The sequence below is a fragment of the Gavia stellata genome, chromosome 3, assembly GCF_030936135.1.
Source record: "Gavia stellata isolate bGavSte3 chromosome 3, bGavSte3.hap2, whole genome shotgun sequence".
NCBI classification, from domain to species: Eukaryota; Metazoa; Chordata; class Aves; order Gaviiformes; family Gaviidae; genus Gavia; species Gavia stellata.
In genome coordinates, this window is record NC_082596.1 from 28566894 (window position 1) to 28590029 (window position 23136).

General features: G+C 39.2%; 1 protein-coding gene across 1 annotated transcript; it reads left to right on the top strand.

The window, feature by feature from the left end:
• Positions 1-6237: 6237 nt before the first annotated feature.
• CALB1 (calbindin 1) lies at positions 6238-22286 on the top strand. Its single transcript, XM_059815561.1, has 11 exons — positions 6238-6319; positions 6630-6706; positions 11291-11365; positions 16198-16281; positions 16370-16426; positions 18705-18782; positions 21218-21273; positions 21369-21408; positions 21500-21553; positions 21686-21757; positions 22173-22286. The coding sequence occupies exons 1-11, from the start codon at positions 6238-6240 to the stop codon at positions 22284-22286; spliced, it is 789 nt and encodes a 262-aa protein (XP_059671544.1).
• The last annotated feature ends 850 nt before the right edge of the window (positions 22287-23136 follow it).

Consider the following 23136-nt stretch of genomic DNA (forward strand, 5'->3'; position numbering starts at 1 on the left):
GTTCCTGGGCTGTAGAGCAGGCGTGCCCCAGGGTGCACCCCGCAGCCCTGGTCCCCCACCCACCGCACTGCGGTACCTGTGGGCATACTCCGGTGTTTCCTTTCAGCTGTCAGCTCAAGTTTCTTTCCAAAAAAATGTCAGTGCTCAGGAAGTGAGGGCTCTGGGAGCAGGGACCACTGACACACACCCAACTCTCCTCCCATTGTGGAGCTAAAGCTCAGCCAAAGCATGCATATTGTCCTGTAAGCTAGACACAGTCTGAGTTGTAGGGTAAAGTGAAAATGCCCTAAATACTCAAAAGGAGTTCTAAAATCCTCCAAAGAGAGAGACAACCCTCCTAAATCAGGTTCCTAAATTTTCAGCAGTCTCCAAGTAAGATTTCTCACAAGATGGGTCTCTGAAAGCTTTGGTAACCAACCACCACCACCACCAGTAGCACTAACATTCCAGTTAACTACTTGCTAGACTACTAAACTGTGCTGAATTTGCTTGAAACTGCATGCAAATACACATTATCCAAGCTGTAGAAAAGTAAAAACCTGATCTAGCATATAGCAACACTAAATCACTAAAAATCCCACTGAAACTTACTGAAAATCATAATAAACATTGGATCAGACTCTCAGAGAAAGCACCGGGTCCAGCCAGCTGCAGCCCATCCCCACTCAGTCCATGCCATGTAGAGTGATCAAGGCAACAGCTGAAGATTTCCTCATGCCAGGGGTAGCTTTGGTGGTAATGGGAACTTCACAGCGCCTCACACCCCACCAATGTGAAGGTATTATGGGATCATGGCAGGTGGGCAAGAAGAGCTGCTTTTCCTGGCATGAGTTAGGTCATCCCCAAACTGCTTTCTCCTGGTATGAGTTAGGTCATCCCTGAGGCTCTTCTAAATCTCACAGTTAGGCAGGTATTTGCCTGCAAAATACAAGAAAAAACACAGTTAAGCATTGTCTTGGAAAAGATGAATCTAAATACAAGAATGCTGCGTGGTTTCACTTTCTTTCTTCTTGGTTTCCTAGTTGGTCTGTAGTACGGTAGAGCATCAGATCCCATCCACCTCAGATGCTTTTCCTGGTGGCACTGATACATCAACCCCCCAGTACAGCCTTTCATGCATCTGTAGCACTAACATGTTGTTGGATTCTTTCGAACAAAAAAAGCCATTCCCCGATGCCTGGAGCCACAGGCTGTCATGCTCCCTGCCCCTGGGAATTGCTGGGCCGGAGGGAGGTGCAAAGCCAGCGTCACCTGGGAGGCTTCTGCTGGGCATCCATGTGGTCCTTGAAGGAGGGGAACTGCAATGTGAAAAATGAAATGCTCTGATGGGTCCGAGCACTTTACGGGATAGGAAGACATGGCAAAGCATGGTTGCATGGACTTTGGGCCTTCTAATACTGAGGAATCTGTTGTTGAGCGTTGCCTTGTCATCAGCATGTTGATCCTTGGAAAGCTACAGATGAGACTGTAAAGCTGTACAATAGGTAAAAAAGGGATGAAGTAGGCCCTGGTTTCACCTGTCAGAAGGTTAAGGCTTGGGATGTGCTGTAATCTGAATTTACAAGTGGCTCACCAATTTGCAGGTTATATTAAAATACATTTCACGCCCTTAAAATTATTTTGGACAATTCTGTCTGGTGCATGAAAAATATATTTTTATATAATAATGTCTTGAAAAACAGTGAAGGCTCATGTAAATCACTATTTACATAATGTATTTCCTGTGCAAATAGTGGTTTACCATAATGACTATATAAACCTAGGACAGCTTAAGATAGAGTGTGCACTTCAATGCTGCATTTTCTTTTTCATTTTTAAGGAATACAAACACTGAATGAAACATAGGTAAGGAAAAAATAAGCAATAAATTATTCTGTAGTATTATCCAAATATTTTGAAAAGACACATTCCTCCACCACAGCCAGCCATACTTGCTGGCAGCTGTACACAACTTGAAGCTGCTTTCTACAGCCCAGTGCTGCCTCTGCAAATTCTGCCACAGCCCAAACCGGGTCCCAACACTGTTCCAGTTTTTAAAACCTTAAATCCCTTCCAGTTATGATGTTTCTTAGATACATGTTTTAATGTGGGAGTGTGTAGAAGTGTCAGAGAGACTTTTTCCATATCATATAATTATGAAAAGGTTATAATTAAAATCTAGGGAATCACCTGTTTCAGAATGCTTCTTACTGTCATGGTCCTCTACAGGAAGGCAGGACTGTAGCTAGCAATAGCCAAGGATCAGAAGTTCCTTCCACATCTTTCAAGACTGACTGTGCTGCTAATCATCACTAAGCATTGAAGGGGAAAAAAGTTGATAAGGAAGTCCAGCCATGCCTCAAGATGACACATGAATTTGTCCTTTCAAGGGACACCTCAAGGGAGGTGACAGAAGAGTCCCTGCCTTTGGTGTATCTTCTGATGGTGAACTGAGAATAACTGAGTAAATAACTTCTGTTGTCCCTGCGGACCATTTGTGTTGTTCATGTTTCTCATTTGAAAGTTCTTACATTTGGGTGTCTTTTGGTCTCTGCTCATCAAAATCGAAGTTTGAGATGCTTCACATGATCCTGAAATATTGGTGCTTTCTGGATGAGAATTACTTATCTTGTTATTACTTATCTTGTTATTTCTTGCTTTTATTTGAGGGATATTTTTGGTTGGATTGCTATTATAATTGGCATATTTGATTGCCACACATCTTGAGAAACCCTTGGGACACTACAGCTAGACGCTCTTCAGAGAGTGAAGACAGAAGTCTGGTAGTCAGAACTAGGAAGTCTCAGAAAACCCACATACAAAAAATTATTAATGAAAAGCATTTGAAGAACAGCTATGAACAACAAATGTTTTCGAAGAAAATCACAGTCACTCAGATTCTGGGTCAAGTTCCCAGCTGGCTTCAGTGTAGCATTTCTGACTTCTGCCAGATATGGATCTGGCTCATTTTTTATACAGAGAACTTCAAGTAGCTCTAGCTAAAATAAATGACAAGGCTTAGGCTTCTCAGTGAAGTAATTCATTAATCAATGTGTATCTACGCATATCACCATACATATAATTTCTGAAAATATGAAGAACTTCGTCCTTGTATAAAGCCCTCTAGAGTCACTGGAAAAATTTGCATGGACTTCATTGGGTTATGGATCACATCCTGTATATATCTGCATTTTTAAATCTTTTCCAGTGCTTCCTCTTTCAATGGAAATTAATAGCTTCTTGGAATTGAAATGACCAGTTTCCAATTTAGTTTTGCATAAGAAGCAGAGTCCAGTGGGATTAAATATGAATGGTGCCTTGGTAATTCATTAATCATGAAAATATGGTATGCAGTTAGTTATATAAGTGATTATTTTTGCATGGAAGTGTCTGCTACTTTTATGCCCATGCAGGATCAGTTCAAGTGCAGCAAAGAGAACATACAAACCCCTTCACCTCAATATACTGGTTTAGAAAGAATGCACAAAGGTACATAAATGCTCTGTAGACAATACTGATTTTGTAGCTGTTAGCATAATGAAAGGTCAGTGTATCCAAGTATCCTACCTGCACAGGATTATACATGTTCCTGGTGGGGAGAAGTAGCATATTTTGAAAGTTCCTGTGAGATTTTCTTCAAACCCTCCTGGCCATATATGACCTATGTAAAATATTTTATTCTGAGAACTTCTGAAAATGTAAACATTACAGCTCCTGTTCATTTAAAAGTCTGAGCAGCCAGATGAGCAAGGCTGGGCTGGCCCCAAACAATGCTGAATTCTTCTCTCCCATTCATCTACAGACTTCTGGGTCAGGGAAAAGTAACAAGCACAGGATTTGATGTGCCATCGGAAAATGGTATGCAGCAAGGAGAACTCAACATAAGATGCAAGTCAGAGGACTGTTGAAACAGGTTCAGTGCTTGGTTTCCATTCGTGCAGGCTTGCTGAAAGCTAAAATTCTGCCCTGAATGCAGTAATTCAATACACTTGGCAAATATAAGAAGTTGCCTCACTGGCACAGACCTCTTCTATCTAAAAATGATGGAAATGCCAGTTCCACCTTTGTCTCCTTCCAGTGTCCTTGCGTCACTGGCACCCCATTGTCTTTTCCAAGTACAAAGGATAATGCCAGGCTCGAGTCACTCTGCTTCCACTTGTCAAGGCCAGAGCTCTGCCATGTCCTTGTTCCTGGTAAAAAAAACCTCATGAATCCTATCTTTTCTTGTCATCATTGCTACTTTATGGAAATGCATTAGTTTCAGATTTTTATTTTCAGGACAAGATGTAGGCAGATTAAAGAAGTTTCAGGATCTGACTACCACTGAAGTCTACTACTCTGAGAAAGCCATGCCCAAAAAACTGTTCCTAGATGCGGAATTGACCCAGCCATGGTTTTTTTATTTCTTTTTTACATGGCAAAACACAAAGTCTGATTGTAAGGAAATATTTAAAAATTCTTCAGTCCTTTTGCAAGTGTATAATGGTATTTGTGGCTGTAATACTATTCTCAACATTTTTCACTAATACAAATATTTTGAACTGAAGGGATTAATGATCAGATTCTTGTGTCTTCCATCTCAGCTGCTGCTTTGTTCAGCAGCTCACAAAACACAGACCAACATGATGTATCTCTTGAAGAACTCACAGCCAGACAGCAGCAACAGAATGAGAGAAAGCTGCACATAACAGGTGGAGAAACAGGAGAATGGAAAGATGGAGGGAATCAAGTATAAGGTCTCATGATTACTTAATTGCTATGCTCACATCTTGTTCCATAATGCATAGGAGATTTCAGCCACCCAATCTACTGAAATCCCTCTCATGGGAGGGATTGTCTCAAGGACATGTCAGCCTTTAACTAAGCACCCACCTCTCATTCCACTGGGTTATCCATCCCCCTTGGCATTTTGCTGTCTTCTGTTTTGCATTATCCCATCGTTTTTTTTTATCCTCATGCTGTATGTGTGTCTTAATATACTATTGTCCTACTGTTGATCATGTAAATCACTTAACACATGGACATTCCTGGGTTTCCCAGCTGTTCTCATCCCCCATCCTTACTATACCACCTACTGTATTTGGCAATGTCCTGTCAGCCAATCATCTCAGCCATCAAACCATGCTAACTCAATGTAGCATCTGAGGGACATTGCCAGAAGGAGAAAGGCAGTTTCAGTGCTTCAGAGAACCCAGGTAACCCTAATGACTAAAATGAGCCATCCCAAAAGGGACTTAATCATTATCACTAGTACAACACCATGTTACTCCGTGACAAAGGGAAGATCTTTGGTAAGCTGCTCTGTCCCCTCCCACCAACCCACTGCTATAGGAGGGCAAGTCTCCAAAGCTGGACTGCCAAAAAACATTCTTGAGCAGTCAGAAGCGACTGTGGTAGTGTTCCTCACACCTCCATACTGGGAAAGAAAGAGCTTACTCATGAAGTCTTCCATATTTACCTGTTGGGATGACATTACCTGCTAGGGCAGTATATTTAAATTTACCATGCCTGTTCCCATGCTATCTCAATATGGATATCTCAGTATCCCATGATATCTTAGTGGGAATACCAGTTTAAAGGGTTTCAGCACTTCAAAGATGAAGTCTGTGTGGAGCCATTGGCAGGTCTGGTTTGGGGATGGAGCAGTAAAAAAATGGATTCCTTGCACCCCACATGGTGTCCCATATGGCTTTTTTGTACCGGGACATCCTGCAGTGCTGTTAGCTATGCTCTGACATCCAGGACCCTTTCCCAGATGGAAGCCCCATGGCTAAACTGGGAAACTGTGCTCGCCCTCTGTCCCCCACGTGTCATGGGCACACCCTCCCACAGCGAGGGACCTGGGTCACCCGGCGCTGCTCCCTCTGCTCGGGGGCCTGCACCGGGCACCAGCACACCCCTTATTCCGACCCAGGCTTAGGAGTGACTGTCCCCGGAGGGCTCAGCCTCGGGGGCCGGTGGGGCTGCCGCCGGGCTGGCCCCAGCCCTGGTGCCGCCGGCGGGAGACCCCGGCCCCCCCCGCGCAGGGCGGGGAGGCCGCGCCGGGGCCCGCGGAGAGGGAGGGCAGCACCGGGGGGAGTGGCCCGGCCGGGACGGCCCCATAAATAGCCCTCGGCGGGGCGGCGGCGGGAGGAGCCGTCGCCGCAGCCTCCGCCGCCGTCGCCGTCCGGCCGCGGGCAGAGTCAGCACCGCGGACAGCGCCCCTCCGCGCCTCCCCGCGCCCCTCCGCGCCCCTCCGCTTCCCTCCGCGCCTCCACCATGACGGCGGAGACCCACCTGCAGGGCGTGGAGATCTCGGCCGCCCAGTTCTTCGAGATCTGGCACCACTACGACTCCGACGGTGACTCTTTTCCCCCCGGGGCGGCGGGGGCGCGGGGGGCGGCGGGGGGCAGGCCCGCGGGAGGCTGGGGGGGACCCCACCGCTCCCGCCCGAAAGCAGCCCCGGCCCCGGCCCCGCTCCGCGCCCGCCGCCCCGCAGCCTCGGGGCGCAGCTCCGGAGCCGTCAGGGGCTGGGGGGGGTGCCGGGCGGGGCGTGCAGGGCGCCGCTCCGCCGGAGGGAGCACACGGGTCGGAGACGTCCCTGCCAGCGCTGAAGAGCGGAGAGAATTTGGAGGGAGCAGTGGCCGCAACCGTAACTCTTTCTGTTGTAGGCAATGGGTACATGGACGGGAAGGAGCTACAAAACTTCATCCAGGAGCTGCAGCAGGCGCGGAAGAAGGCAGGCTTGGTAGGTTAAAGTTTCGCCCCACTTTTCCGTCTTCTCTGGGAAAGAAGAGCTTTCTTGAGCAAACTCCAGTGCCCCGGTTCCTTTTGTTCTCTGTTGCCATCACATGGTTCATGCACTTGTCTCACCAGGCAAAGGAAAGTAGCTCGGTTAGAAATCGGCAGGTTGCAAATGAAATAAATCGTCTGCTTCGGAAAGGTGAGGCCAGGGTCCACCTCCCCCGAGAGCACGTCCCGCTCACTTCTTGCCAGGCTATGCTCTGATGCTTCTTACAGTGCTTAAAAAGAAAAGTCAAGAAATGCATGGACGTTATCCTTTTGTCATGGGTGTGACCTTATCCCACTGCAATTAATCTTAGCTGATCCAGATATGTACTGATATAAAAAGAAAAAAAAAAAAAAGAAAAAACAACACTTCAAGTTAGTTGGACTCCGTTTTAATTTCGTACCTAATGGGCAGTATGGGCTGAAACGCATTCATTTCTGCCCCTTGGTGGTCAGCAAATAGATCTGCAGATTGCTGCTAACCACTTTTTGCCCTTCACCGGTGTTATACACCAGGAGTATGAGTACCAAATGCTGGTAGTTTACATTGTTCAGAGGAACAGCAAAGTTTTTGACAATGCTGTTGAGAGAATTCTGTGCATGAGTTATTAAAGCAATAATTAAAAATTTCCTCCAAACTAAACCCATGTGGGAAAAAAACAGAGAAAGAAAAAGAAAGAAAGAGAGAGAGAGAGAGAAATGAAAGACATCATGTAAAGATTTGAACTAAAATAGAAGTGAACCTTTTTAACAAATAAATTGCCTTTAAAATATTTGGTTTCTAAAACAAGCCACTTAGAATCAAACTCAACTATATAACATAATGAAATCGATTTAAATCAATCTATGCTGAAAGACTTCTGAAGTAATGGAAAATAAAATTATAATTTAACTGGATGGCATGTGTGCATGGGGGAAAGAGATTATTAGTTCATATAAGAATACTCCCAAATGGAGAAATAGCTTTTCAATTGCTTTAAAAGTTGCTGTATGTTTTAGAAGTAAATGCATCTTAATTTATTTTGTGCAAATTTATTTGAGTCTTCTTAATAATTGTATGAATGTTAACTTCACACATCTAAAAATCTGTCTCCCAACAATGCCTCTAATGTTACTGCAGTCTAGGTACCAGTTAATTCTTACAGCTGTTGGTGTAGGCACTCATTTTCATGGGTCTAAGTAAGTTTAAACTAAAATTAAAAAAAAACAAACAAACAAAAAAAAAAAACAAAAAACAAAAACAAAACTCAAAAAAACCTCAGAAAATTGGGAAAGAAATGTGGTTTTTAGAGGGAAGAAGTCTAAATTTTTTCACAGAGAAGATGAAACACAACTTCAATACCTTTCAAGTATTGCAACAGAACAAATCTCTCTTCTATATTGAAGTACAGGAAACTTAAGTATGCCCATTAGAAAAAGATATTAAAGCCTGTGTATATTTAGTATGAATGGCATTCTTAGGAGAAATGTTGATATTATTCAGTAGTTAAAAACCTAATTAGAAGCTCAAGGAAAAAAATATTTATCCTTTTCAGATCAGATTCTTTTCTCTCTCAAAGCAAGTGTGCATCTCTTCTTAAAAACAGAGCCTGCTCAAAGTAAGACAGAAAAGCCTTGCAAGATTATTCTTATCTGGTACAAATTTTATAATTTATGCTTTTTTAAAAATAACCTCTGCCTGTATCTCACACTATATTTTAAAAAAGCTCAGGTGTTTAATTAAGTTTTCCTTTACCATTTCTCTGATTTAAACATATTTTTGGAGTGTTCTGCTGAAAAGAGCAACCTACAGTAGCAACATCAAATTCAGTACTTGATCCATTGGCTCTGCCTTTGGTAGATGTTAACTTCATCCCTGAAGTCTTTTTCTGGAGTATGGATATCTGTCATATTGGGTTTCAAATCTAAGGATTTGAATCTTGGATTTGAAGGCTCATTTGCCAAACAAGCGTCTCATTAGTTCATGTCTTGTCTCATGGGATACTAATGCAGCAGCTTTGAATTTCTATTCTTTTGCCAGAAGGGACACACTGAGAAACTAGTGTAGGTTATATGTCATTTCCTCAGCTGTCCTCCTTTTAACACCTCAAAGCTTCTTTGTCATCATTAACTTCTGCATTTCAGGTCACTCTCCTGCTTACTATTTTTGAAATATTCAATTATGCATTTTTCATAGCTGGATTTTACATCAGTCATGCCATATGGATTAAAGAATCACATTGATTCTGTCATTGAATAGGGTGGTTTAACATTTCCCAATATTCTTCCCAACTACAGAACTGTTCTAATTATGTTCTAAATCTAATCCTTTTATTAATCCACTCAGTAAGCCTGTATTTTCACAGTTGCTTTTTCTCAGACGGAGCAGTAGCATGCAGCCTGATTCATGCTAGCCCCAAAGGGTGGATGTATACTTGGAGGTTTTAGGGCTTGGGCTTTTCTTTGGTAACATTATGTCTTTTTGCTTCATGCATTATGGTAGGTAGTGAATTGATCTAATATACTTCCAGACATGTTGAAAGAATTGCCACTTTTTTAAAGATAAAAACTGTATAAGTATATAGGCATAGCTTCCATTTATTGCGCCCCACTTTTTACGCAATACATTCTCCATTTAGGTATGCCAATTGCCAAAAGAAACTGTGGGGTCGATAGAGGGTTGATAGGTGGATCTCGGACAGGCTATTCCACATCTGTTTCTCACTTTCCCTGCATATATAGTGACAGTATTTCTCCACAGAAATATGTGATTTAATAGATGTTTATGAATACAGTCACGTAAGTGTTTCTGTAGTGCCATCTATCCTTACATTTTCAAATCATATTGAAAAAAGCTAATTTTTTCTACAGCTCCACTTGGTTGGATAAGTGTCTGTTAAGTTTTAAAAGGAGAGACTGAGGTGTGAAGGGCTAGTTTCTTAACTTCAAACACTGAGCACTGCATCTGTATCTAGTTTAGGACTAGACTTGGTTAAATTTAGGCAAGTTTTTTTGACTGAAAACATTTATTTGAATAACATAACTCAAATAATTCATCAAGCAGCTCAAGAGCAGGTGAAGTGAACACCAAAAAAACCCCACCTTTTCTGAATGATGTACTAGAGGACGAGCATCCTGTTTTGTTTAACCTGTAATTGGCTGTGCATCCTTCAATGGCAGGACACTGTCTGGCGCTGCGGACCTGCTACTAGAAAGATTAGTAAAATATATAACCAGGACTAATTAAAATCCAGGTGTCCAAATTCTCCTTCCTACCTGCTAAGCAAGCTTGTCCCCACCTTGGGATCATTAGATGAAAGGTGACATTGAAGTGCATTGTATTAATAACCACATCTCTAATTAAAGCCACAACAAATTACTAACCTGCCATGGATGACTTTGACAGAAATAGGATACTAGGCCATGACTGTATCAGCTACAAGGAACTGACATTTTAGTCAGCTTTGGTGCTTGAAATTTGGGACAAACTACAACAGACTTTGTACAGCTGAGATTCCTGTATCTCCAGTGAGAGAATCACTTAGGTCCTATATAATCAGATCTATTATCGCAACTAAACCTTTAATTTCCAAAGACTGCTGTATCTTCATCTATAACCATAGAATCATCCATTATTTTAGTATAACTGTAGTCCTAATTCTTGCTGGATGGTTTTACTAGCTCACACCTATAAGAAATACAAAGAAAAACTAAAAGTTTAACCAGTATTGAAGGTTGATGGCAGCTCATATCAAAGCAAGGCAAGTCAAGTTGAAGTGTGAAATCAAATATTTAGATACTCACCCCAAGGCTGGCACCTTTGCTGTAGCCTAGAGCGAGGATAGCCTTTAGAGAACACATGTATAGCAGGGACCATAATTTATATGAAGAACAATTATGCTGGCTTTACTCTGTCAGATTTAAGTACTGCTCAAAGTTTTCTCCCTCCTAAATCTGCCTCTCTACATTTCAGCAGTGACATTTTGACTTTGTTTCTATGATAACCAAATACTAAACAGTGAAAAATACGATATCATTATGAGTTCTTTTAGAGCTAAAATAGCATCCATTTTTCAAGAAAAATCAACTCAAAGATGTGGAAAGGCTTTTTTGGTGTTCAGGTGTATTATACTGAAATGTTCCTTATTTTGAAAGATTTTGCACAGCCTTCAAGTTACTAAATTAAAAATTAAAACTGAGAAAATTGACTAATAATTGCCTATGAACTTCACTGTCATCCTTTTCAACAAAGGAGCTGTTACACACATCTTCCAACACATCTGTCTATAATTTTTGCATTCTGTAAACTAAAATAGGATTTCTAAGTATTTAGATGCCAATCATTCACACTGACTATAATGTAATTCCTTAGGAAGTAAGATTTATCACAATGACATTATTCATGACTAAAAAATTTCATTTAAACTTGAGGAATCTAGCTGCGGTAAGTGTGAATACCTCATTAAATGTAGTATATTATTTGGCAGCTAATAAAATATTCAAGTAAGTTTACATATGTTTCTCTGTATCTTAAATTAATGACTCTCTCATTTTAACTTTGTAGGATTTAACACCCGAAATGAAAGCTTTTGTGGACCAATATGGGAAGGCTACTGATGGAAAAATAGGAATAGTTGAGGTAAGACAGTTACTTTATAACAAAAGACTGGCATGTTTACTTGTAGAAAATACATTTAGCACAGAACAATGTGAGCATAATATGTAAATATTTTTGATTTTTGGTGACACAGAAAATTTCTTCCTCTGTTTTAAGATCTTTAGTATTTTTTTGAGTAATGACATTTTTTCATTCACAAGAAGGTATTCCTTACCCCTCTCCAGACATTTCACTACCCTTCGTTTAACTTTGCACACTTTATTCAGTACAATGAAGTACCAACGGCAATATAGTTTTCCTGCAAAGCAGATAAGAGCTCTATTGGAGAAATTTAAATTGTGAAAGGCAAATGTGATTTATTTCTACATATGATTTTGAATTAATGTTCTGTCACCACTCCTATAGTGAGGATAACAAACAAATGAATGCAACTGGGCAGTCACTGTATACAGTCTATTCTAAAAAATTCATATATGGTAAGAGAGCAAGTCAATCATGTTAAAGTTAAACAGAATTCTAGTAGTAGTTGTGATCCAGCTTGTGAAAGATCAGGATTTCTTCTGAATTCTTTTCTTGAACTTTAACAGAACTTCAGGCAGAAAATTCCCCTATTCCTTACTCCCACTTTCTAAAGATAACCACCCCTTCCTACACATACGGCCACTCAACAATTGTATCATTTAGACAACTTGCTAGGAAGGGGAACCATTGTGTTTACTCTCACTTTTACTCTTCAGTGCTGCAAGTCAAAAAGGAGAGTTCACTGGGTTACAGCTTGAGAAGTCACTTTTTCAAGCCTAAATCTACGACTCATTTATGTCACTCTGAGTGCAGTGAGACTGCAGTTTTATTATTAAATGCTATTATATATTTTTTTTCTGATAATAAGAAATCTGACCTAGAGAGCTAATTAAGAAACAGCTGGAAACAAGCCAGGTCTGCAAAATTTCTACAGTGACCAGCTTTGGGTCAGTAGCTAATTTTAAAATAGAGGACTGAATAGAACTTGTAAAAGTCAATAGGAAGTATTACTGCTGATATAATAGGTCATTTCAGGGCATCTTTTCTCCCCTGTCATGCGCCTGAAATGCATATACTTGTTTAAATGCGTATGTAATTACGACTAATCTACCACGGAAATATGAACAGTTTGTTTCACTTGCAGCTATAATTGATTTTAAAAAATGCATCTTTTGACAATACTTAGCATTGATCAAATAGTTCCGCATCTAAAAAGAACTGGTGTTTATTTGGACTAACGAATTGTTTGGTTTTAGACTAACAAATGCTTATTCATTTGGTATTGAAGAATCCTATTTAACTGAGTATTTTTGAATATGTGTAATAGCAAGCATTGGATGCAAGAAGTGCCTGAAAAAGACCATGTTTCTTTACTTAGGAAAGATAACTGAAAGTTTTATCTTTCAAATTCTATTTCTGATTCTGCTATTGACTTAATGGGTAAAGGTGAACAAAACCAATGGGGCCTGATACAGTACGGTGCTTACCACCCCCAGTGAACTGCCAAATGTGCTCAGCATCCATGGAAGCTGTTGAATAGTGATAGTACGCAGTTCAGTGACTGAAGGAACTTTCTCCCTTAACATAGCAGTTTCCTAACCCAATAGCTATATTTTATTTCACTTACATCAGTACAAAGCTTGATTTGGAAAGTGCTGATGGGACTCAGACGAAATGTGTTGTATGTGCAGAGCAGTATGATATTAAAGTTGGTATTTGGACTTGATTCTCCTGCCTTATAAATAAAAATGTCCAGTAATTCCAGATTGATCTCATTGAGAAAGTACATCAAATAGTTTTTCTTAGAAAGTGTATGAATGTTGTCTAAAAAAAAATTATGTAAAGCCATTCACAGTCCCAGTCATCGTAACAAATACCCCAGCATCTGACGGAAAATGTCCTAGCAAATAATGAGTTTTCAGGAAAGGTCTATTGACTGAGATAGAGAGGAGGCCTGGGTGGCTTCACAGACAAAAGAGTGGATTTTCAGCTCAGATTAATTGTCGATTCTGTCTTTGCAAGCACACTGCAGTTAGTTCACTAGCTTTTATCCAGTGCCCTCCAGCTAAAGGCAGAGTCTGACCTGTCCACTTGCTTGTCTTGTGTAAGGGACCTTTCTTTCACCTTTTGTACTTATTCAGACCAACTCTTCCACTGAAATGTGGATGTGAAACCCAAGGTTTTGAAACTCAGGATTGCGGTAATTCCACATTCAAATTATTTGAAGCTTACTGCTGCCATAAAAATAACTACTTATTAGCCTAAAATATTCTTTGCACTCCCTTTCTCTAACGCAGGATTTTAAAAAGCAAATTCACTGTATTAGGTGAAAGGAATTTTAAATAGCATTAAATATCAACAGAATTTACTAGATTATCTAGAAAATAGTTCTGATACTGTTTTAAGCACTGATAGTATTTTTTCTGCTAAGTAACCTACAAAGACGTACCTCAGCCTGCAGCTGAGCAGAGAGGAATGAAACCGGTCTCGGGCTTTGTGGTTGTCCTCTATTACTCACGATGCAGAAATAGCCAACATTCTCCATAAAAGCAGCAGAGCTCACAGAAATGCTCACTAAACTGTTATAGCTGCCGTACGTGAACTTGTAGCGGCCTGCACTCTTATTCAAACGTGCTCACAGAGTCCCCCTACGTTTATCCTCACAAAGAAGTCGTCATTAGAAATAGCATCAGGTTTCCATATTTCCATCTTTCCCCTCTGTAGTGGTATAACTGAGACTAGGAAGTCGAGCCAGTTTCCACACGATCTCCTCATCCCTTAGTAATGCAGAGTTTTCCACAAAAAGCAATTTAATGCTATTTGATGCATGAGCTTGGAGAACTGGAATTCACTTTAGCTATATTATTTCTATTACAAAAACAGGAAAGACTTCTTTTTTGGCAGAAGCCTGAGCTAATGCTGGATATTGAGCTACTACATCTTTGTAATGTAAAAGCCTGTACTTTCCCCTGACACTTACAAAGGGTGAGAGGTATAGCTTAAAATAAGGTAATTTTCTTCCAGAAGTAATATATTCTGTACCTCAAATACAGTTTAGTACTGCTAGTAAGCTGTTAATGATTCTTTGGAAAACTACTATTTTACATTTACCCTTGCATCTTGTACTATTGTACAGTGCCCTTGCAAAATTCACCAGAGTTAGCTATAGAGGTCCCATGAATGACATTTTATTTGTAATTTCCACGCCTGTAAACCCTTCCTCATTGTCATAATCAGTCCCTTCCCCCAAACTCTGCTTATTATAATAATCAGTTCATCCATTCAAGTTAGTTGTTGAGTAGGAATGTTGATTTACTTTAAAAATCACAGCTCCCCTGTAATGGGAGAAATAAAGAAAGTTTTCCATAAATAATTACTAAGTTACACACATTTAGCTATTGCATACATAAGAACATGTACTTACTCACATGTGTATGTGTTATTTATAATAGAGTAGGTTTCAAAAGCTGCTGTCAAAAACATATTGTTTAAGTTGATTGGGTTTGGTGTTCAGCCATTTAGAAAAAGCACTCAGAACACTCCGATGGGCCTGATAATCTGTCATCAGCTGCTCCATTTCTGTAAGGAGAGTGCTCTGATGTGTCTTTTCAGTTGTACCAACACCGAAAGAATATAACCGATTCCTTGCACAGATAATTTGAGGGAAACAAGAGATCTGTCTCCATACCCTTGTTGTGCCTGTAGGGTGAGTGGGAGAGCTGAACTCACCTACAGCACCACTGGAAAGCAATAAAAAAGCCTGAGCAATTAGGCAATAGCACTGAAATAGACAGAACGAGGGATTTGAGGGTGTGAAATGAATGCAGAAAACCAAAAATTTGAATAAAAATTTTAAGATGGGGCTCCAGGAAGTCTGCAGATGTTATTTTTCATAAAAGAATGCAGCTAAGAAATCTGTCTGTCTTCATTTTCTTTTCCCAGCAAGCACAGCTGGTCTATTCTTCAAATAAAAAGTTTTTTTTAATCAAAACATATTTCATACATTTTGAGGACAGAAAAAAGTATTGGGCTTCTGTTAAAAACAAATCATGATTTTACATTAAATTATACAGCACACTCTCCATCTACATTTGTCACTTGCCAAAATTGAGTTATAGTAAATGAACGTTTTCAATAATCAGTACAATAATGTCTGATTTTAAAAAAGCCTTTTGTAGAGCAGAGGCATTGGAAGAATTTTGCAGGGCTAAAAGCCCTTTTGATTTCTTTCTGGTATTTATAGCTCTTCTTGAACACATCTCTGTGCCTGACAAATGATCACCGGCTGCCATCCCCTTACCCTTCCCACTTTCTTTTTTTCTCCTGGCTTTTCCATATACTTTTCTGTTTACCTTACATACGTGTTTGTCATGTCAGTGTTCCTTTCTTCTTCCTCTTCCTTGGTATCTGTGAGTAGTCTGTTTTCCTCACTGTCTTAACTCATGGTCCTTCACACTCACCCTCTAAATGTCCTTGCATTATGCTTTCCCTTTGTGCCAGTTCCAAGGTTTTCAACACAGATCCTACTTCTGCATGGGTGAACTTTTGCCCTCTTTCCCCAGCTACCCCTTCGGTAAAGTGCTGTCTCACTCCCTTCTCTCAGACCTCAGGTCTGTTTGACCTTGATGAATATGGCAAAGCTGCAAGCCAGAAACCTTTCAGAGGCATCTTCCAAACATTTCAGCTAACAGGTTGAAGCTTCCTACGGGGCCACAATAGGGCAATACAAGCACAAAGAATTTCATACTCTCTTTAAAAGTTTCATGCTCTTTTACAGGCTCAGCTGGCCTAATGAAGAATCAAAATTTAAACTTTCTTAAATTCTGTTACAGCTTGCTCAGATATTACCGACGGAAGAGAATTTCCTGTTGTTCTTCAGATGTCAGCAGCTGAAGTCAAGTGAAGACTTCATGCAGGTACAGTATGAAAAGTTGCCTTTTGTGAAATCATCCAAGACCCTCTTGCCATAAATATATCATTAAAGCATTCACGTTCTGATTGCAGACATGGAGGAAATATGACAGCGACCACAGTGGCTTCATTGATTCTGAGGAACTTAAGGTAAATCGGTATCTATGAGTATGCATGACATGAGAACAGGCCTTGGATTACAGCCTGTGCTGCTATCGGTTTCTTCAGATACCCAACCGTTCATATTCTTGCATTTCAAACATGACTGAAAAGCAGTATGATTAGCTGATGTTTTTATCGCCATTAATTATTTGAAGTGAAACTCTAATCTAATCAATGCTTTTTAAAACATGTTTTAATTCAGATCAGTGTTTGTCTCAAGTGACTCGGGGTAGCAAGTACTTTAACTTAGAAGTAAGAAAGAAAGCAAGATAGACCTCTGAAAGCTATGTTCTTTTTTTGGTATATTAGGGAGGAGGGCTGTTTTGTTGGACTTTTTCCTAAGGACATCGCTACCATTAATCACTATGCTACTGGACAGATCATGCTGTTCAAGTACTGTGTAACCCTACAGTTTCCGCTGTAATACTATCAGGCTAACACAAATGGAATTGTGTTGCCTCTGCTTGGTTAACTTGGTGGGGTTTTGGTATCAGCTTTAATATGCATGAATAAGAGCAGAATCGAGATTCTCTTCAGAAGAGGAATCCATATCAGACAATTCACATCTTTTTTCCTTTTCCCTTCCTCTTTGAATTTGGTATCTGTGTGACGTTTGCTGAGGATCCTACCTCAAGGTAACCCTCAGGCAGACGAGCCCATTCTTCTGCTGGCTGGTCATAGCAGGTCAGTGAAGTCGGTAGGATCAGGAGGAGGCCGTGCACGTAGCCACTGTTAGACGATGCCTTAAGGACTGTTGCCAGCTGCTGTAATTTAAAATAGACTTAAAAAGGCAGGGCTGATTGAGGACCAGCTGAAGAATGAAGACATTTTAACTGGATCCCTCATGGTCCCACCTTTCTTGTGCTGCGAGATTTTGTCCGCCTCAGAGAAACAGGCCATTTTAACATGTTGAAGACATAAATGTCTAGTTTTATTTTCAGATCAGTATTTTTTAACAAGCCCAAGTATTTTAACTATTTGCTATGTGAGGAGTACACCCACTTACAACTTTGTAAGAGAAATTTTTAAGCTGGAAATCAGGAAAACTTTCTAACAATAGTAACAGCAGTGGAATACATCGTCTAAGGGGGAGGCAGACTCTCCATCACAGCCTGTATTTAGGAAAGGTTTGGCAATAGCTCAGATCAGACAGTAACTCAGGATGTTTAGATATAGATGATGCTTTCTTGAGACGTGGAGATGGACTAGATAGCCTTTCAATGTCCTTTTCAGTTCTATTTTCCATCAAAGCACACAAGATTAAACATGTCTCCGTAACATCCATTTACAACATTTCAGTCATGTTCTTTGTTTACAAGCTACCAGGAAGGCCCTCCAGCATGGAGCAGGCTAAACTAGAAGAACTATAGTGGGTATTAGTCATATGACTATTGACATGGTTGCATCCAAGTTCAAGAATGTCATCTATGCACAAATAGATTTTCTTATGAGCTACCCTATTTTCTATCTTGAAGTGTGGCCCAAAATTCCACAAAGATAATGATGCTACAACTAATGACAGTAATTACGTACTTCATTGAGCATTGACAGGCATACAGACATCTCAGGTCTTGTAATTCCCTTGTTAAATAAATTTATATCTTTCTTTCTTAATGTCACAGATCTAGTACAGAAGTTTAAACCACTGAATGGGTGGAAACAATCTTATTTTTTAAAGTAAAAAAGGCTAGTGTTTCAAGTTGTGTGATATGATATCAAATTCTCATTCAAAAAAATGCAATTAAACTGGCTGCACACATTTAGAATACAAGGAAGGAGCAACGTAAGTTAACTTTCACTTCTAGCATCGGGTACTGCCATAGGCAAGGAGAAAACTTGATTAATCATTGATCTTTTCTGTAAAATTTTTCCTATGTTGCAAGAAGTGATTAGGCATCCAAGTTTTCAAGGAGACTCAAGGTTAATTAGTTTAGTTTACTGATAGAGCTGATTAGGAAGTAGTATACTTGAAAGCCAAACTATTTTTTCCAAATTCACAATACAACAAATGGCATACAACGCAGAAAGTTTTATGAGTCACTTTTTCCAAATAAAACTGTGCAATATACTTGAATTAGTCAAAAGAAACTGTTATATTCTTAGCTGTTAATTACTACTTCTTTTCATACTTATTTAGAACTTCAGCAGTAAATACTAAAGTGGGAGTAAAATAGCATTTCCCATTACTTTAATCTGAAGTTAGCAAGTCAAGCATTTTGTTCTGTAGATAAAAATTCACCTATTACTCTTGCATTTATTTTAACAGAGCTTCTTGAAAGATTTATTACAGAAAGCAAATAAGCAGATTGAAGACTCAAAGCTAACAGAATACACAGAAATAATGGTAAGATTATTTACAGGCATACTTCACCAAGACTGGATCAATCCAAACTCTGTTTATCTTTAGCCACTGGAAGGCTCCAAATGACTTGGAGCCCCACCAGGTCCTAATCAGGCTAACTATGTCATTGCAACAGAGGGATGACTGTGGCATCTAGCACTGCAAGTACTTCTGCAGCTACAGAGCTTTGATGGGCAGTTTTCAGCGTTGCTTAAAGAAAAAAGCTCAGGAATTTTGAATCTTCTTGGTATTTATAGAATGTTAGACCATACCATAGTATTTTCCCCTGATCTGCCTCCCTGTGCCATTAGTTGTAAAAGTGAAGTCTTCACAGTTCATAGGGGAAAAATTGTACCTGTCATAATTACATTACTATGTTTAGATCAAATTAATTTGGAGTTACTTTCCATGTTTTGCCTTGTTACAGTGCTGTAGTATATCTCTCTTGCCTTAAAAGCCATCACTGTATGGTGGATTCTTATCAGATTTACAAACATCTCACTCTTTCCTTCTCCCCCCCCTTCAAGAAGGAGAAACTGATGTTTTAGATAAACACCAGAACAAAACTGTCGCTTCCCTGGCCTTAAATCAGCCCGTCCTTGGGGCACTCCTTCCATCCCATCGCTATGGTGCTCCATGGTAAGGACCAGTATTGACTTCTGAGTGGATGTTTCAAGAGAAAAACCTCAGAATTCTTGTCTTCAGGAAATGTGTAACGCTACATTTTTTGTTTTACCAGCTTGGTTTCATCCTAAAGTATTTTTAGCAATCAAAAATGTGCTAGGTAAACACACTAGCCCTCAAACTGCCCTGACAATGGCTAATCAAAACTTGTGTTTTTCGTGGCAAAAGTCTTCTGGTTAGTTGTACCAGTATGAACCATTTACCTAGAATTGTCACTGTTTATTCACTGGTGAAGATAACACGTATCCTTTTCATTCAGCAATCTTTTTGACCGTCTTAAAGCGTGCTCTAAGTTCTGGCCTCTGCAGAGACACACAAAGAATTAAGAGCAATAAGAAAGAAATTATAAGGCCAGCTCTCCCATAATCTCCTCAGAAACTAGGAAAGAAGACTAGAAAACATACATCCTGAGCAGCTGCAGGCAGGCACAGCCAGCCACTAACACCCATCAAAAAACCAAACTATGTTGACTTCACAGCTGCCAGTGCTTACCTTCCCCAAATGCAAATCTCCTTTCACGGGAAATGCATGCAAGGCAGATGCTTTTATGCAAGGAAAGGAAGTGTTAAAAGGAAACAGGGTGTTCTGTAGAAATAAATATTTATGGAATTGGTCTCTTCTCTGGTCTCCGCCATTTATTGCGTATTAAACAAGTGAAATTGGGTCTTTTTTCATGGCATTAATTCCATATTTAAAAGAATATACACTTACCTCAGTACAGGATGCTGCTTTCCCTCTTACCTAAAAATTACATCTGAAGTTACTGTGATTGAAAGTGGTAGGATGGAGTGTGGGTGGTGGTGTTTTCAGTACAACGTCTAACAATGTTTTGTACAGTTTGCTGCTTATGTGACTCTTTTGTACAGTAAAGGCAAAATAATACTTGAAAGTAGAAAAGTGGAACTATACAGACATAAAAAATCAGAGGAAGTCCCACACAGGTGTAATATCTCCATATACTTCTAATAACGAATATAAGCTGTTTGTGCCACTCAAGCAGCAGGAGCTTATGCTTTCAAGGGCTCAAAGGAAAACACTTTAATACAATAGGATGATTTAAAATTATTAGAAATAGTATACACATATTTTGTCAAATTGCATCAATATATTTATTTCTCTAATTATAATTATTTGGAGACATTTAATTTCCCATTTTCATACCATCAACAAAATGTGTTCATCTACAGCATCTGTTCACTCTGTTCTTGAAATATATCACAGAAACAGAATGTGATCTTTACTTAAATATTTAGACTTAGCAGCCAATTGAATGAAATGTCTATTATTTTCTGTCTAAGGAATTGAATGCCTTGGATTCTATTGAACTTTACTCAACTGTTGTTTCACCTTTATGAATAGAGAATAATGATGCTATTATCAGATCATGACATGAAGTCAAAAGTAAAATGTTATCATGTCAACACTCCTCTCATTTATAAATAATTACATGCGCGTTTCTCATACGGGACATTCATCACTGTAGGCAGGTTAAGACCTATGTCACAGCAGGTTAATCAGAATTATTCATCTGGTTTCTTATCAGGCTTTTGCAGTAGAATTAATGACTGTAAATTACTTCTTCAGTACTTCAAATAAATGTACTGCACAGCAAATGTGACAGGTTAAAACCTGGGGCCATCATTTCAGCATGAAATAAAGGCTAAATTTCATTGAATTTAAGTTTTCCAAAGAAGTGTTTTCTTCATTATGTTATATAATTTTGTTTAGTAATGTAAAATTATATATTATTTCAGCTCAGGATGTTTGATGCAAACAATGATGGGAAGTTGGAGCTTACTGAACTGGCCAGGTACGTCTTCTGTCTCTTTTCACAACAAATATCATGTACCAATCGCTGTTATGGAAGCTGTTAAATATTTTGACCTTTGTTTTTTCTCTCCAAAGACTACTCCCTGTACAGGAAAACTTTCTTATTAAATTTCAGGTATGAATATTCACATTCTTAAGGTAACCTGTTACCATCATACATAAGTGGTGTCATTAATGGATTTTTTTTTTTTCCTTTTGGCATTTAGGGGGTTAAAATGTGTGCAAAAGAATTCAATAAAGCCTTTGAGATGTATGATCAAGTAAGTCTTCAAAAAACCTTTTTATTAATTGTGTAGTTTGATGGCACTTATTTTCTGAATTTGCAGAAAACTAGTCATAACCTCTGAAATGAAAAATAAATGTTTAAAATTATCTTTAATGTTATTTTTCAGGATGGCAATGGCTATATAGATGAAAATGAACTTGATGCACTACTGAAGGATCTCTGTGAAAAGAACAAAAAGGTAATCCTAGAGGTCTTTTTTCACCTTAGAGATTAGATTTAATTTGGATTTTAAGGACACTTTAATCCACCCAATTAAGATAAATATAGAGCTTCTAAGTCATAATTCCTGAAGTCAAAGTACAACTAAAAATCTTGGCAGAAGTCATAGCAGTGTAAATCCTGAACTAGGGGAGTTGTGATTACATAGTGACACTGTCAAAAGCTTGCTTCTGAGCCACCAGCTATCAGCAATCTACCATATGGCTATAATATGGATAACATACAAATACATAAACAACATTTGCAGTGTGTTACCATTGGACAGGCTGAGAAAACCCTTTTTTTTTTTTCCCCTCATCTTCTACCATTGGAAGCAAACTTGTTCATGCTGGTAACTAAACAGGATTGTAAAGCATTATCTGTTCTTTAAATAGGAATTAGACATTAACAACCTTGCGACATACAAGAAAAGCATCATGGCCTTGTCTGATGGAGGAAAGCTTTACCGAGCAGAACTGGCTCTTATTCTCTGTGCTGAGGAAAACTAGAACTCTTCTATCATGTCCACTTAACTAGTGATGTACTCTATCTACACAATAACTGTGCACTATAAGGGAGTAGGCTGTATTTTTAAACTGCATATAGAAAATTAGCCAGGATGTGTGGCACATTCCTTTCAGTTTGTTTCTATACTGTTTGTAATGTACAGTTTTTGTAACAATAAGATTGATAAAGAGAATGTCTATGTTTGGGCCAGTCTGTATATTCAAAAAGAAACTAAAATATGTCGGGGTTGATTTTGTTTTTTGGGGGTTTTTTTTGCTTTCATAAACATGGCTGGAAAAAAATCAAACCTGCTGACGTTGCTGAAGGTCATCATATGCTTTGACACTCACAACATTTCTTGTTGAACTACATCATAGAAAGGTCTACAGATATCTTTCCCTGTTACAACAAAATGGTTTTTTTTAAAATGCAAAACATGAATTCAGATTAAATATGATCTAGGTCTGAAATAGGAAAGAGATGTTGGCATGTCTGATTTCCAAAATTTACGAAGGCACTAAGAAATATTTTCGGTTGTCAAACCACCCACTTACAGATCTGTGCTCTCTGCAGGTTTTCTATTACTCTTCTCTTTACAAACTCATAGCATATAGACAAAGCATTTATCTGGGATAGATCTCCACGCAGTAGTTGACAAAAATATAGTGGTTTCAATCTAGCTGAATTTAAACATAGGCACTTCAGAAATAAATGCCTTTAATCCATCTTGGAATCCTGGCTAAATGACAGGTAGTATAGTTAATATACAGATTAACATATGATATTATCAGTGTACCTTTCATGACTATTGCTGTGTCAGAGAATATGACAATCCATTTTCTAAACTATTTT